Source organism: Lycium barbarum, chromosome 3, assembly GCF_019175385.1.
Source record: "Lycium barbarum isolate Lr01 chromosome 3, ASM1917538v2, whole genome shotgun sequence".
In the NCBI taxonomy this organism is placed as follows: domain Eukaryota; kingdom Viridiplantae; phylum Streptophyta; class Magnoliopsida; order Solanales; family Solanaceae; genus Lycium; species Lycium barbarum.
In genome coordinates, this window is record NC_083339.1 from 52,558,727 (window position 1) to 52,576,468 (window position 17,742).

General features: G+C 35.8%; 1 protein-coding gene across 6 annotated transcripts; it reads left to right on the plus strand.

Annotated features, from left to right (window-relative positions):
- The first annotated feature begins 294 nt into the window (after window positions 1-294).
- LOC132631180 (uncharacterized) lies at window positions 295-12,863 on the plus strand. 6 transcript variants are annotated; one of them, XR_009578819.1, is made up of 10 exons: window positions 295-800; window positions 1,637-3,206; window positions 3,669-3,710; window positions 8,286-8,498; window positions 9,239-9,418; window positions 9,939-10,148; window positions 10,240-10,332; window positions 10,420-10,524; window positions 10,609-12,511; window positions 12,663-12,860. XR_009578819.1 is itself a non-coding variant. In XM_060346779.1 (7 exons), the coding sequence occupies exons 2-7, from the start codon at window positions 3,092-3,094 to the stop codon at window positions 10,561-10,563; spliced, it is 849 nt and encodes a 282-aa protein (XP_060202762.1). In that variant the 5' UTR covers window positions 295-800; window positions 1,637-3,091; the 3' UTR covers window positions 10,564-10,661. The 6 variants fall into 6 exon arrangements, 1 of the variants encoding a protein (XP_060202762.1); XR_009578817.1 differs by lacking the exon at window positions 8,286-8,498 and having other exon boundaries at window positions 9,174-9,418; window positions 12,663-12,859; XR_009578818.1 differs by lacking the exon at window positions 8,286-8,498 and having other exon boundaries at window positions 9,261-9,418; window positions 12,663-12,859.
- Window positions 12,864-17,742: the final 4,879 nt, after the last annotated feature.

Here is a 17,742-nt window from a genome sequence, read left to right on the forward strand (position 1 = left end):
TATTTATAGTTTCTCTATTATTAGTAAATTTATAAGATTAAATTATAGCTTATTACTATTAATTACCAATTGCATGATTAATCCATATATTTCCCAAGTTATTGATATAAAGAAGCTCAAAGAATGAATGAGGATAAGAGGAAAGGGACCAATTAATTTGATCCAAAGCAGCCAAATATGAAGCCCATTCCGTCGGGCCCAATCTACAGCCAACTTGGCAATTCATACGGCCCAACTCATAATATCTTTTATCCCTTTTCCCTAAAACTAGTTTCTATCTCTAACAGTCACACACCCCTACTTGTCCCTATTTTCTATTCTACACAAAATTCCAACCTCACTCAACCATGGCAGACCATCACCATGCTATTTGGTGCAAGTATTATCTCTTTCTACCTTTGTCTGGGCGTATTTTAATGTCTTTATCTTGTTTCATGTTTGAATAGTACATCAAATCTCAAAGCCAGAGTCTCGGTCTCTCCATTTCGGGCAAGATCTGAATCAAATCATGTGAAAGAAATTTCAACGTTCGTATTTCAAGCTCTATCTTAACCGAATTTGAAATCGAAAGTGAAATCCCGCCTAAATCACAAACCCTAGTTTTCTACTCCTATAAATACATCTTTAACTCTTCAGCCAAAAGGGGAACGATGGAAAACTCTCTCATTTAAGCTATTTTCTACTGTTTTTTTCAAAGAAAACTTTAGCATTTTGTTGTCCCTCATCTCTGTTCGTTTCTGTTTTGTCAAAGGAGAGTAGATCTGAGACCTCAAATCCCTTGTTCATTGCACCACAAAAAGGTTAGATCTTAACCTGATTTTATTTTCACCAGGTTACTATATTTTTGGTGTGTTAGCAGTCATGTATTTATGTTATGCTAAATAGGACGTTAAAAGGGTATATTCATTTAGTTTTCTGCGTTTTAAGAGAAAATATGTTCCAGATTTTTCTTTTTTATTTAGTGCCTATATTAGTTAAGTTTGAGTCTTTAATGCTTCTAAGAAACATGTCATATTAAGATTATTCTCCATATCTTGTTGTACTGAAATGAGCCGTAAGATTATGTTGAAGTTATATGACTTAAATCTCTCTTTGTGTTGGTTTATGTTTATTATTTCGCACGATAAAACTCGCGCCAATGTTCTTTCTCCATTAATCAAATCTCTGATAGCATGTTAAAACAATGTGTAAAAGTCCTTTTTTTTCCTTCAAAAAGAAGCTTGAGTTATGATTTTTCTTAATGAAATCTATTGACTGTGGATACCTTCGCCCTAGTTGATATCATAAGTATATTTAGTATGTTACAAATACATGATTCCGAATAGGAAGATTGTTTTATCATATCTTAAGGTTTATTTTAGTTGTGTTGAATCTGTGACAAATCATATAATTCTAGTACTTTTTTAAAATTATGTACATAGTTATGTTTCAAGATATTTGTAAGTGTGCTGGGAGTTCTATAAATAAGCTACAAATATATGCAAGTTCAATGATTTGTTTAAACCTTCGTATGTAAAGCCGATATGTTTTTTTTTTGTATTTCTTTATCTGTTAGCTTTGTTACATAAATCAGAATTGAGTTTTTCTATTTTTCTAATTCCCATTCCCTTCTTTTCTTTTGACATGTACACCGAAGCCGAAGAATTTCACTTGAGACTCAACGACGCCGACATCGCGAGGAGTCTTAATACAGGACTCCATGTATTTGCTAAGTCAGGAATCTGCATGTACGGTCTTCAATCACTCTTATCTCTCGCTCTCTCTCGAAACTCATACAAACAAAAACCCGAAGAGAAGCGAGAGGAAATGAAAAACATTCGGCTATACTTTTCCTTTAGTTACTTATTATGGATATTACACTTAATTCCTTTTTTTAGTTGTTACCATGAATGATTGTTTGTTTTGGTGATTTGTTTAAAGTTTGAAGCATTCTGAAGTTAGTTGATCTTGATCTAGACACATATGAAAACATCTAATTATTAATCAAGTCATTTGTCACATAGCATCATCACACCTGATTTTACAAAGTATTTACTCATTCTATCATATGGAACATAGTATTTAGATATAAAGTTTTTAAATCCATATCTAATCTGGACTGGGAATGGATGTTTCTAAAATAACGAGGTTTAAAGTTTCACTTCTATAATCCTGAGGTTTTCAAAAAGAAATATCTTACACTTTTTTTTCTATGCCAAAAAGGAGCTACAAGCTAAAAGTTTGAAACTTTTGAAAGCATTATTTGGTTTCTTTACCTAAAAATATTTTCTTTCCTTTTAAGTTTTGATGTGAATCATTTTTGGTCAGATTCACTATTTCTCACTTTCCAAGTTCAAACACTACCTCTTTTATTCTTTAGTCTATTTTAATCAATTTTCTACGAGAGCATAAAAAAGAGTAGCCATTTAACTTTCAAAAAATGAACAGGATAACTTCTTAAGTTAATGTATTATTTTGTCTTTATTCGTATCCTTAATACCCTTTTTGTTTTTTTAATAATAAATGACACCCACGATAATCATTTTTTACTAGCCTTAATTAAATAATTAAGTACGGACAGTTAACCATTTTTAATTGATCTTACAGGGTTCCTAATACCTTCCCTTTAGATTAATTGAACCTTTACCTAGAATCTCATAAGTTTAGTAGACTATAAATAGAGTTAACTTTAAACAATGATTTTAATTAACTTTAGGTATCCTAATTCACCATAATAATTAAGTGGCGACTCCTTAAACTTTAATTAATCCCAAAATTACCGGAATGTTGTAAACCAGTTTGACCTTGGTTAAAATGGGGTATAACAATATGTATACACCATGTGTGTGTGTATATATATATATATATATACACACACACAAGGCCCCATTTAATTTAAGTTCGTATTTGGACCAAGTACAGCCCAATCCAGGTTGTGACCCGGCCCAAATCCCTTTTAATTCAAATTATCAGCATACCCAACCCCACCCCTCATTTTCATTTTTTATTTTTCAACACTCGCCCCCTTATCCCGCTTCTCTCTCTCTCTCTCTCTCTTTCTTAATACTTCCACAAAACCCTAGCAGCCGCCTCAAATCTCTTCACCTCTCTCATGCCAAAAATGGCATGGTTGCAGACCTGGGCTGACATGCATAGTAGTTGCGTGCCTATGGTGGTGAAAGTGATAAAGTTTACTCAATTTTTGTACTCACTCTTACCCGAATATGGTAAAAACTTAACTTTACTATGTTGTTTCCATTTTTTTTTTGTCAAAATCGTTTTTATTTGCTGCTTTTAAGATTATTTTCACTGGTATTTTGCTATTGGTCCATATTCATTGGGCCAGATCGACCCAAGAGGGCCAGATCTGACCATGTATTTGCTCATTTCTGATCTAGATAGTTGATTTGTTGGCTAATCTGTTAGATTGTAAGGAAAAGGATTTTGTCCCACACTAAGTCTTTTTTGGGAGAGAAAAAAATTCAAAAAATTGGAAAAATAGCAAGTAAAATATATATAGAGAAGAATTTTAGAAAAAGGATGTGAAAAACTTAGATTTTTCAAAAAGACTTCCTAGTAAAAGAATTTTGAAAACCTAAACTAAGGAGTTGGTTTTTTTAGTCGAAATATTTGGTCCTTATTGCTTTCTTTCTTCGTATGTGGCTGAGTTTGCTGATTTGGAAGCACAGAGGCTCTCAAATCCATTCTTCTCTTGGCTGCGCATTTAAAAGGTAAATCTTGATTTACTTTATTTCATTTTTGTATTTGGCACTTAATATTCTGCCTAGTTTGAATATATTTGTAGGTTGATTATGCTTATATATCCATGTCTTGTTGGGTTCTGTGCTTAATGTGTGATCCATTTGGTAAAAATATAATAAGAATAGATGAAAATGTCATGGTGAAGTCATTTAAAAAGAAGGAACTGTTGAATTGTTCTGGTCTTTTCTATTCATATGGTCTTGAGACTTATAGAGTTGTAAGTGAGGTTTGTGCATGTCCTTTTTTCCTTTCCCTTTCCTTTTCTCTTGAATGTTGCTGGTTTGCTGAGAATGATCTTAAGTGGATTAAATGTGATAAGTTCAGCTTAGCTTTAAAAAGAAAAAAAAAAGGATAAGGGAGGTGAAACAGTCGATGTGTAATACAGTTGAAAATGGTTAAATTGCTGGTAGTGTGTGCTTGTGATTACAATTAAATATCCCTATTTTTACTAGTCAGTCATGAATTATCCTATTTGTGAAGTGAAGTCTGTTGGCAAAAAATCTTAACTAGGTTGTTAGAATTTGATCAATTATTTCTGGATGTAGCTTCTGATGTGCTGACCTTTTAGCCATAAAAATTACTTAAAATAAAATATTACAGCAAGATAATTATTTTTACTTCGAGTACTAAAATTTGTGGCAATAATTGGCTTAATAGATATAGTTACTTGTCATGACAGAAATTTATTGTTATGATAAAATTTCATAGCTAATAATTAGTATTATTTAGCACGAATTGAATTTTGTTGTAGCAATACTAATCTTTTAGCCAAATTAAATAATTTTATTCCCTACACTTGTAGTTACCATAAAAATAATATGAATACAATCATAATAAACACATTAAATTAAATGGCTGCAGAAATATACTTGTAGCTTAGAATTTTCAATGTTTCTATTAGCTTTTTCATTCACCATTCTTCAGAAGTTACATATATAATACATGCACATTTTGTTACCATTTTCAAAAAATTATACCTTCACATTACACAAGGAAGAAAATAATACATTGTCTTTTTAAATGAAAAGATGTTAATACATGGCAAAATGAATTACAACAATCACCAAAAATCAATGTCATTACCAAAATTATCACCATATATACCTGCACATTACATAAGGAAGCACAAAATACATTGTTAAAATGACAAAATGCCAACACGCGATGACATGAATAACTAGCCTCACCAAAAATCAATATCATTATCAAGACTCAAACGTCATTCAATTGCAACAAACAGATAATGTCAGACTGGCTATTACTTTAGTCTATTGATCTGACAAAAAAATCTACAGAGTTTCCCCTGTAACTGAATAATCCATGAACATACACCCGGTAGAAAATAACATTTCAACTCAATCCAATCAAAATTATCAACTCAACATTACTGAATATTAACTCATATTCAATCAGAATAACTCAATATAATAAAGAAATAAACATCATCCCTCAAGAAATAAGTTAACTTGTTAACATCAATTTAGTATAAGCCATATCCATATAAGATTTTTAAATGTTCACAATAACAAATCTTCATCATCGGGTTCAGGCTCCGATTCGATGTCGTCAATAATATCATCAGCTAAAGCAACATCAGTGCTGATAACATCAAGATCATTTCTTCCCCAGTTTATAAAGTCTTCATCTTCCTCAAATGTACACAAGAAATCATTACAAGCATTTTGTTGAAAAGTATCTTCACCTACAGTAGCTCCAGTAAAATAAGTAGAATGACCACTCAAGACAATTGACCAATTTGGATGAAGATTATCCTTGACATAAAAAACTTGTTCTGCTTGAGATGCAAGCACAAATGGTTCATTTGTTGCTAGTTTTCGCTTAGTATTGACACTAACAACGCCATGTTTATCTATCTTCACTCCTCTTCCTATGTGATCAACGTCCCACCAGTCACATTTAAACAAAACAACCCGCTTACTTTTGAAGTATTGAAGTTGTCACGACCCAGCAAGGGGCCGCGACGGGTACCCGGGGCTAACCACCGAGCATCGCTCGCTCTGTCGCTCATTTTACTCATTTAATGCTCTTTTTATCATCTTTATACTCATAGCGGAGGAAAATCATATTTTGTATGGAAACATAAAATACTTTCATGTACATGTGCCCTTAGGCTATCAAAATAATATAGATATGTATACAGTAGTGATCTCGTGAGACCATCTAACCCGCATTGCGTATCTACGAGCCTCTACTGGAGTGCTGAACATAGGGACGGGACAAGACCCCGTAGTGCCCAAAAAAATACATATACCTGGCTATATATATACACAAAAGAATAATCATAAGCACCTCCGGGACAATGGAGGGCTCCCAATCAGCTGACAGCTACTACGGATCTGGATCGAGCTCTCCTCCCTGTCTACTCATGGGCATGAACACAGCGTCCAAAGAAAATGGACGTCAATACGAATATTGTACTGAGTATGAGAGGCATAAACAATGATGTAAGACAATGATATAAAGAAGATACTCATATGGAACATCAGAATCTAACTGCCAAGTATAAGAAAACAAAAAATGTTGTCTTACTCATGCTCATCATCATATCATATCATATATGCATCATGTATAAAATGCCTGTCCATATCGGATCGGTGTGATAATCATAACATGAGCCTGCGTCCAGGCCTCCCGCGTCCGGGGTAACATCTCATGCCGCCCACTAGTGGTGTCTGCCCATGCCATTTGGCCATGGTGTATCATATAGCTGCCCGCCTTGGCGGTGACTGCTAGGTCAAATAGGCGCGGTGTAATAGTAATATCATCATATGCTCATCACAATGTGCTTAGCTTATCATAATACATACATAAGGCTCAAGATCAGCCATACTCTAGCGGGGTGACGTAAGGTCGTGATCCCCCGATTGCATTATGGAACAATCATTGGCATCCTGTCTCACCTCGAAGGAATTAGCATATGAGGTGAGTGTAAGCGATAAATAACGTCATTAGACTTTCTATACTTTAAATCATTACCTTGTGTAGCTAACTACAGACATAGGCTCGTGGATAAGAAAGTAGTTACACTATAGGATTCATGCCATTAGAAAGAAGGGACTAGCCTCACATACCTTTCTCGTTTAAGCAATCTAGCGTTCGTTTATTCTCTTTCAATGTCACGCCTCTACCTTCAAAAGACGATTCGTACTAACGTTAGTTAATCAACTATAGAACGCACTACTATTTCTAGAGACAATTGGGCAGCACTTCCTTTGTTTATACTACTTTTACCATATTTCATATCAACTTCCAACACCCACAACAACAATTACAATATAGCAATCAACAATCTTCATTCATATACAATGACCACGATCCACCATTTCTCTTCATTTTTCCCACATTTATGGTTTTGGGTTCGCTATCATATTTTCTCATGTATCACACTTTTCTCATGGCCTACATGTCATTTATAACGTATTCATACTCACAACACACTAACATTCATGATTCAATTCAACTACCATTCACTCATGACACTATTCACTCATTTATGACCCATTTGCTATGCTTTTCTACAATTCGGGTATCTTAACCTTCCAATACCTTAAACAACATGAAATGGTCATGAAACTTACCTTAGATGATAGTTGAACAAGATTTGAATGAATTTACTCCTCTAGCACCAAAACCCTACTTCACTCCTTTTGGGTTTTCTTGAGAAGGATGAACTTTAGTGTGATTCTCACACTTGATTTCGGGGGTCTCATGTAATTGATCACCAATCTCCCTTTAGTTCTAGTAATTGAAGAGTAGAGAGTATTCTAGGAGTTTCTAGAGAGGAATATCGTGAAGATGAAATGATTTGAATGAGCTTGGGTCTCTTTTTAATGACTTAAAATCTATTCCGGAATGAACAGTGACTGAGGTGTACAGTGGTCGTAAAACCCACTTTACGGGTCGTATTATGGTTTATGGTCCGTCCTTCGCGACCGTATTTAAGCATATCAAAACCAGAAAGGCATGTTGGAGATCATGGCAATTTACGACTCAGTTTATGGGCCGTATTTCGATTTACGATCCGTATTCCAAGTCGTTTTTAACCATTTGAAGCATTTGACAGAAAGTTGAAATTTTTGAAAGGTTGGAGGACGATACCAGTTTACGGTCCGTAAATCACTTTACGGGCCGTATTCCACTTTACGACCAACTGGGTCAAAGTGCAAACCTGCAACTTTTCATTGTACGTTCGCGGGGAAATTTCCGAGGTGTAACAGAAGTTCTACTATTTCAGTTAGAACACCATAGTAATTAATATTTTGACCATTCGCTGCTCCTCTTACTAAAACGCCACTATTTTGCTTCACCCTATTTTCCTCAAGTAGTTTAGTGTGAAACCTGAAACGATTTATTTCATAACCCTTGAATCTTTGAACTCCATTAAAAGGACCTCTAGCCACAGAATACAATTCACAACTTGCAAGTGAATTCCCTTCTCTACGCATTTGTACAATCTATACAAAAAATAAATGAATAAATAAGTATTACAAATTGAATTCGGCACCTATTCTTTGAGTGTTTAGTAGCTGGAGCTATCTGGAAGAAATTCATGGCATGGGTATCCGAAGAAGTTTATGGGGATGGAGGGAAGAGCTGCAATGGGCTGAAAGGCATCACATGGGAAGGAACAAAGCTAGTCAACTTTATAGAGTCTCACTAGCAGTTGCAACTTACTATGTATGGCAAGAGAGGATTGGTCGATTTTTCGGAAGCAACAGAGAGCAATTGAAAGCATGGTAAGAAGGATTATTTAGGAAATCTCTCATTTAAATGTCAAACTAGCTACTTATGTCCATCACTTTGATGTATATCCTAGTTGACTAAGTAGATCAGCTGAAAGAGTAGAAAGACCTTGGGTCCTGAGGTTTCATATGTTGCACTAAGTTCAGGACTTTGTCCAGAAAGGTATTTACCAAAAAAAAAAAAAAAATGAATTCAAAGTAACAATAAAAACTTACTCGATTGGAAAACCAATCATCGAAGTTCATGTCCCGATTATTCTGCTCATGGATTTATTAGTTACTTTGATTTATTGGCTGATTTAAAAAAGAATTGTAACTTCGATGTTTTTGAGGGAGATAAGTTCTTTTATCTGAGAGGTGATAGAGTTGTTAGTGATTACGAAGGGTTAGTCGAATATCGTGATGATTCAGATGTTAGGAACATGCTAGTTAGTTATAAAAGGCATAAGGAGAAGTCTATTGAGATTTATGCGCTATCAAAAGATTGTGATATTTTTATGAGTGCCGAAGAAAATAGTTCTAGAGAAAATGCATCAGAAGAGGTAAATGAAGCAGTTGTGGAAGAGCTCGAATTAGCAAATTCAACAGGAACCTTTTATTTTTTATTGATTTTTTTTTGCTTCTATCAATATTTTTACTTGACGTTATCTATATAATCTTCAATTTTAGCCTCAAACGCTGTGAAAAGAAAAAATAGAGGGCCTACCCGATGCATAAAAATAATCAACTTACAGGAGGGTGAAAAATTGCCTGTAGAACTTGATGATGATGATCAAGCTATTGGCAAGAATGCAACTCAATTTACTTGGTTTTTGGGGCAAACAGTTAGAAATCGAATTTGTTGCCCCTTAAAAGTAAGTGGTTGGAAAGAGATTGAGGAAGAAAAGATCGACCATATGTGGGACATCATCTTGGTAAGAAATAAAATTTATATTTCTTCTTTAATTTTTTATGGTTGATAGTTGTTAGAACATGCCCCTTATTAGTTGCCATGTTCGTTGTTGTTGAATGTTTTACTGATTCAACAATGAAAATGGTATTTTCTATATCCTCATGTGTGGTGAGAAGTAGAATTGCAAAAACAACGTTCATCCATGTTATCCAAAGTGAGTATCTTTCGGGCATATTTGATGCATTCGTCAACATGCTGTGATGGATCTTCAGCAACTATGAAATGAATATACAGTAAGATGAATAGATTGGCAGCAACCAATGAGGAAAAAAAGTGAAATATAGATGATTTGAATTTTCTCCATGGGTTACTATTTACTCCCTCTGTCCCTAAATACCTGTCATGTTTCATTTCTCGAGAGCCAACCATGAATGTTGACCAACATTTTAACATAGCAACTGTTCTTCAAGATAACTATTCTGCCTGCTTTAGTCTATATGGTGTTCCCAGAGATTACTAAAATTGTATTTTTTTTTTTATAGGAAAAATTTAATTTCGATGTTTCTGAGGGAAGAAAAGGCGCAATTCTTGGTCAGATGAGTGACATCTACAGAGGTTATAGGCACAAGATTAAAAGCAGGTATTTCGATTCGAAGGCAACTTATCAACTTCGCTTGCGAAACAAACCTAAACTTGTTAACGCTGATGAATGGAAATATTTGGTCAACCTTTGGAGTGATGCTGACTTTCAGGTATTTGAATTAATTAGTTTACTGTTTTTTAAATTATTTTGTGGTATAGAAACTAATATTAATTATTGTTTGTTTATCAACTTTTGTTCAGAAAAAAAGCATGCAAAACAAGACGAATAGATCGAAACGTTCATTGCCTCCATATATTGGAGCTAAAAGCTATGCGAGACTTAGACACGAAATGGTACACATATAATATTTAAAACAAAGTTAGAAAAATCATATTTCATTATCGAAATTTAACTAATGATAATGATTATTATTTTCACAGGCGGAGAAAAAAGATGGAAAAACTCCTTCTCGTGTTGAAGTTTTCATGGAATCTTGCAAGAGAAAAACAGGAAAACAAGTTGATGCTTTTCAACAAGATGCTATTGTAATTTCAACGTGTTGGCTTTCCTCTTTATCTCCTTAAAATATATATTTGCATAGATGTTTGATTGACTTTTTTTTATTGTAGGATCAATTTGTCCAATTTAAAAAGCAGCAAGAAAAAGGAGAAAATTCTTTAAAGGGAAAATACATAAACCCCCCCCCCCCCCCCCAACGTATAGCCAGATTAATTATGATGCACCCAACCTTTGCGGGCGACCTATTACCCCCCGGCCTTATTTTTTCTGTATTTTTGTACTTTTTTTCGGCTGACATGGCACAAAAAAATTTAATACCCAGTTGCACATGGGAGAGTGTTGCACACTCTCCCCCACATCGGCGCTACATCAGTGCCACCTCGATGCCACGTCACTAAACCCTTCTTCTTCTTCTTCTTCTTCTTCTTCTTCTTCTTCTTCTTCTTCTTCTTCTTCTTCTTCATTCCACCCACCATTAATTTTATCCTCTTCACCACTAACCCCCAACTTTAATTCACAGAGCAATTATTATTTTCCAGACACAGTGCTAGTCCAAGAAATCATATGACATGCCGAAGTTATACAAATACAAAGACAAGATTGACAACAAAGAAATTAAACAAAACTTCAAAGTAAAAATGCTCTATAAGATGTGCACTTTAATGTTCCCTATTAGTTCAATCAATGCATAAACCACAACATAGTACTGCTTAAAAGCGTTAATTGCATCAAATTCACAGCAGCTTTCCCATCAGATTTTACTTGCAAACCAATTTTGACTAACAAATCACCAACATACAAAAATTTCAGATTCAAAATTGGTAACCCAACCCCAACCCATTTCTTGGTTAAATACCTGGTTGATTCTCTCGGATTCTCCGAAAAAGAAGCAATGTTGGCATCTTCCAAAGTAACTTCATGTAAAACCTTAAAGAATCCTGATTTAGTCATCGATTTCTTGAAACAAACTGGTTTAGACAGGACCCAGATGAAAAACATGGTTTCTACTGTACCCAAATTGCTATTCTCTGATGTTTCCAAGACCTTAAAACCCAAATTCCAGTACCTTATGGATCTCAGGCTATCTGGGTCCGACCTGGTGAATGTAATTGCTAAAGATTCACAAATTATAGAAAGAGGTTTAGATACTCAAATGAGACCTACCATTGATTTGCTTAGGAGAACTTTGGGTAGTGATGATAATATAGTAAAGGCTATAAATAGATTTCCTTGGTTGCTTACTTTTGGTGGTCAGCATATTATGGAGACTAATCTATTGTTGTTGAAAAACTCTGGTGTTCCTGATGTGAGAATAAAAAAACTATTGCTTAGAATTCCTAGATGTATTGCACAAAAGCCTCAGTGGTTTAAGGGTTTGTTGCATAGGGTAGAGAACGAATTTCGAGGACAAAATTAATGGTGGGTGGAATGATGAAGAAGAAGAAGAAGGAAGAGGAGGGTTTAGTGACGTGGCGCCGATGTGGCGAAGAGTGTGCAACACTCTCCCCTGTGCAACTAGGTATTAAATTTTTTTGTGCCATGTCAGCCGAAAAAAAGTACAAAAATACAGAAAAAATAAGGCCAGGGGGATAATAGATCGCCCGCAAAGGTTGGGTGCGTCATAATTAATCTGGCTATACGTTGGCGGGGGGTGGTTTATGTATTTTCCCTTCTTTAAATGATGATGATATCTTCGAAAAAGTACTTGGGGCAGGAAAAAATGGACATCTTCGTGCATATGGCCCAGGAAAAAATATTAGTGAATATTTCGCGGGTAGACCAACGAAGGTACAACTCATAAAGCAATTAGAATCAACAAGAAAAGAATTGAACGAGCGTGTGGAAGAAGTTAAAAGGGAAGCTAAGGAGAAAATAAGGGAAGCCAAGGAGCAAATTGAAGAAATGAAGAAAGAAACGGATAATAGGATAGCAAAGTTGGAGAAACAATGGGCAGCAAAATTTCAAATGTTGGTTGCAGCTCAAGGCCGACAATCAAATGATGCAAATCTAACCGTAAGTAGCTTATTTTTATATTTTAATATTACTAATCCAATAAATATGTGATCTCTTTATAAAATATTCATATTAAGAAATAAAGCTTAATTTTTAAACGAATACTTTATTGTATCATTTTTTTTATTTGTTTTCTTAATTGTTATTGCAGCTTGTGGAGTAGTATGGAAGCATCAAAATCGATGGGGACATGAAGAATTATTTTTTCTCTTGCAAAAGTATATTGATATGTTTGAATAAAGTGATGTTTCACTATTTTGGATGACATTGTTGAACCTTTGTTACATCTTTTTTCTAGTATATTGCATTTATTACACGATTGAAGATATATTGCTACGATATTGTCTATAAATTTCATGTTGAAAATGAATTCTCAGCTACATTATATGGCTAACAATGTCATGGCAAATATTTCAATTAGTAGCTATGAAATTTTTGGATTCGTAGCTAAACGTACATATAATTGCCACGCAACTGAGAATATGGATGCACATTTTTATTTCCGTAGCAAACCAAAAAAATCTTTTGCTACAATTTTGGCTCTCGTGACAAAATGTATACACTTTTAGCTATGAACTTTTGAGTTCGTAGCTAGACATATTGTTACACCTCGGAAATTTCTCCGTGAACGTACAACGAGTAGACCAACGAAGTGTATGAGTGTGCGATGTTTTACTAAGTAGGGAATGACTAATTATGAATTTTGGAAAGGAGAAAGTTACAGATTTGCACTTCGACCCTGTGGGTCGTAAAATAGAATACGACCCGTAAAGTGTTTTACGGACCGTAAACTGCCATCGTCCTTAAACATTCCAAAGACTTCAACTTTCTGCCAAATGACGAAATGGTTAAATACGACTCAGAATACGGACCGTAAATCAAGATACGGCCCGTAAACTGCGACCGTAAACCACCATGACTCCAGCAAATCTTTCTGTTTCTGATATGCTTAAATATGGTCGTGAAGGACGGACCGTAAACCAGAATACGGCCCGTAAACTGAGTTTACGGCCACTGTGCATCCCGACTACTGTTCATAAAAATCAGATTTTGTGATTAATAAAAGGGACCCTTTTCATTCATTTTCATTTCATTTCTCATCTACACAACTCAAGAGAACTCTAGAACCTTCCAAACATTTCATCCACAAGAATTTAAGGAAAATTAGTGATTAACAACACTAAAACCATGAAATCAAGAGTATGAAACTCATCAAAGTTCATCTACACCAAGAAATTGCAAAGAAAGTGAAATAGGGTTTTTGGCATAGAAGAGTATTGCTACTCAAGGCTCATTCCTACCACATCTAAGGTAAGTTTTATGACTTTCTCATGATGATTGAAGTATGTATACGTTGAAACACTTGGATTATAGAATAGTGTAGTAAATGGGTCATAAAATGTGAATAGTGCTATAGTTGAATGATAGTTGGATTGAATTATGAATGTTGATGAGTTGGGAGTATAAATATGTTATAAATGACGTGTAGACCATAAGATAGGTGTGATGTATGAGAAAATGTGATGATGAGCTAAAAACCATAAATGTGGAGAAATTGGAGAAAAATGGCGGAATGCGGTAAATGTAGATAAATGACGATTGTTGATACGATGTTGTGAGTGTTGTTGTGAATGTTTGGTAGTTGAAATTAAACATGGGAAAAGTAGTAGAAACAAAGGAAAATCTTCCCAATTTGAAAATAGTTACGCGTTCTTATAGTCGATTAACTGACGTTGATGCGAATTCTCTTGAAGGTAAAGACGCGAATATTGATGAGGAACGATCAAGCGGTAGAATAACTAAAGGAAAAGGTATGTAAGGCTAGTCCTTTCTTTCCAAGGCATGAATCCTATGATATGATATTATTTTCATACATTTCCATGACTTTCTTATATTCCGGAACCAAGAGCCTATGTTCATGGATGGCCACGTGAGATAAGGATAAGAGACATGTTATGAGCACGATAACGGAGATGATAAGCTTAAGGCTAAAGATTCTAGAGTTCATGGTATAATGTTTAAACAAGCTAAAGACATTAACTACGATCTATTGGTAATGCTTGATGTATACACTCACCTTATATACCAATCCCTTCAAGGTGAAGCGGAATACTTATGAATGCTCCATAATGAAAGCAGGGGCTCTCGACCTTACGTCACCCCGACATTGTTATAGATTGTTCATAAGCCTCAATGCATGTCCTATGACCAATGTTTCGAGAAACTACGAGTCTATGTTCATAAAGGATTTCATATGAGATAAAGGTAAGAGATACGCTATAGAAATGATAATGGAAATGATGAGCTCAAGCCCAAAGATTATAAAGACTATCATACGACATTTATACGAAATTCATGCTACGAATATGATGTGATTTTCATAGATTGTCTTTAAATTTAAATGTGTGCATTAATGAAAGGTTACGATAAGCTTATAAGATGTATGTGATGGCTATGATAATGATGAGATATATTGATCCTTGTATGATGCATGTGATATGGTCGAGCCACTACGTGGCCGAATATGGAAGATATGTATGTGATATTGTCGAGACACTACGTGGCCGAATACAGATACTGTCGAGCCACCACGTGGCCGAATACGGATATTGTCGAGCCCTACGTGGCCGAATACGGATAATGTTTTATGTGTATGAGAAGCTACGACACTACGATGATGAATTATATGACATGATAATGTGTACGCTATGATGGTTCATGTATGACGATTATGTATATGTGATATATGTATGAAATGTATTCATTCTTAAAGGTCGCACAGGTTTTGCCTTCACCTCATGACTTATGATTTCTCTATTATGTTTGTTTCATTCATGCCTTACATACTCAGTACAATATTCATACTGACGTCCGTTTTCTTTGGACGCTGTGTTCATGCCCACAGGTAGACAGGGAGACGGCGCAGACCTTTAGGAGCTATCAGCAGATTTGCAGAAGCACTCCATTATTCCAGAGGTGCTAATCGGGTTTATACTTTTGTGTGTATATATATGTATAAATATTTTGGGCACGACGGGGTCTTGTCCCGTCCATATGTCTAGTACTCTAGTAGAGGCTCGTAGATACGTATGTGTGGGTTATATGGTCTCACAAGGTCACTACTGTATATATGTAGATATGTGTACATTATCTTTTGATAGCCAAACGGCTCATGTATATGAAAGTATTTATGTTATTTAATGAAAATGATTTTCTTATGATCATGAGATTATGAACGAAAAAGGGAGCTTAATGAGTATGATGAGTAGTAGAACGAGCGGTGCTCGGTGGTCAGCCCCGGGTACCCGTCACGGCCCCTAGCTGGGTCGTGACACATATACTCCTAACATTGCTACAAATTTACAATTTTCGTAGCAAATGAAGGCTCTTTTTAGCTATAATGCTATTTATTTCATAGCTAAAGGTACGACTTCATAGCTACAATATGATAATATTTGTGGCAAATAATTTAACTCATAGCTATGAATTGTTTAGTTCATAACTAAATATGACTGCTATTGCCACGAAACTAAGCTATAGAAATAGCCATCAAATTTGAGTTTGGTGGCAAACAAATTAAATCTTTTGCTACAATATAATACCTTGTGGCTACAATATGAAGACAACTACAAAATTTGTTTGTCGTGGCAAAAGATTAAAGTTGCTTGCTATGAGTATATTTTCCGTGGCAGGAATTTTCTATCTTCGCAGCTACAACACAAAAAAACTTGTAGCAATTACTACAAGTGCTTAGCCACGGACCATGTAAAGTTTGTAACTAACTTTTAGCTATGCTACATTTTGCTACGAATGCTACGGAACAAACAAATGTGGCAAAAGTGTTTAGCCACGGAAAATTTCATCTTTAGCTACAGCGTATTCTGTAGCAATAGATGCTTTGTGTTGTAGTGCCCATTTGTTTAACTTCCATAACAGGGGAGGGTTTTCCATGGTAAGTCAGCCATAAAGCCCATTGGACCTGGATCCAGCCAAACATCAAAAGCCTACAAATATCCGAGCCTTTAAGATAGAGGATCAAAGTTGTTCAAGCTTAATATGTGACTTTATGTGTTATGTGCGCTTTAAATATCAATTTGTGATATCTTGTTTTTATACTGTATGACTAGTAACTAACATTGTCTACCGTTGAGTTATTCTTATCTTATAGAATGAGGCCGATTAGCATAGCACTGAAAGCTGGCATACTTTACGAGATCCAAAGCCGTGTTAGCATCCCTCGCAGAGAAAGGCAAAGAGAAGATGACTGGTACTCCCAAGAGCGGAAATGATCTCGCTCTTCGCGACGTGGATACCCAAGATCCGCAAGAGGTATCATCCCAGGAAGATGTAATCACGACGCTACTAACCGCCGTTATGGCTCTACAAGAAAAGGTGGCGTGGAATGAGGCAACAAATGCGGGCAAAGATGCCTTGACAGAGGAAAGAAGGCCTCCTCCTCCATTCCTTTCCCTGAGCTCACCTATGCCCGATCACTTCCCCATATACCCACCAGGAACCATCCCACCTTCACTAAGCTCCACCAACACGAATCATATTGGAACTTATTACCTCACTCATCCCCCAGCAAAATACATCCAAGTCCCAAGGACCACTCACTCACTCAGTTCCTTCTTACCAGGTTCCTCATCCTGTTCTCGTTAATATAGCAGGCCAGTTACGTGCTCCGGCTCTACCGACTGGGAAAACCGCCACTGCCCCGCTTAACCATACCACCCACCAGGCCTCATTCCTCACTCCTAACATCCCCAGCGAATGCTCTCCTGGGCACAAGGAACTAGACCATTATGAAGAAATGGAAAGGGCCTGGAGAGCCGAAAAGGATAAGCGGGAAAGAGATATAGAGAAAAAAGATGGAGGAATTACTGGAGAAGTCCAACAGGTCTGCAAGAAAGGCTACAGGACTAAGATATGATGACCTGTGCATGCACCCAGAATTAGACTTGCCAGAGGGGTTCAAAATCCCGAAATTTGAAATGTTAAATGGAGCAGGTAATCCTAAGGCACACTTCAATCCTACTGTGACCAATTGGTTGGAGTAAAGAAAAACAAACCTCTGATCATGCGACTATTCAGTCATAGCCTGGCTGGAGAAGCCGCTGAATGGTTCACAACTCAAGATATGCGTCAATGGCATATTTGGGAAGACATGGAAGAATCCTTCATGGAAAGGTTTCATTTCAACGTCGAAACAGTGCCAGACCACTATTATC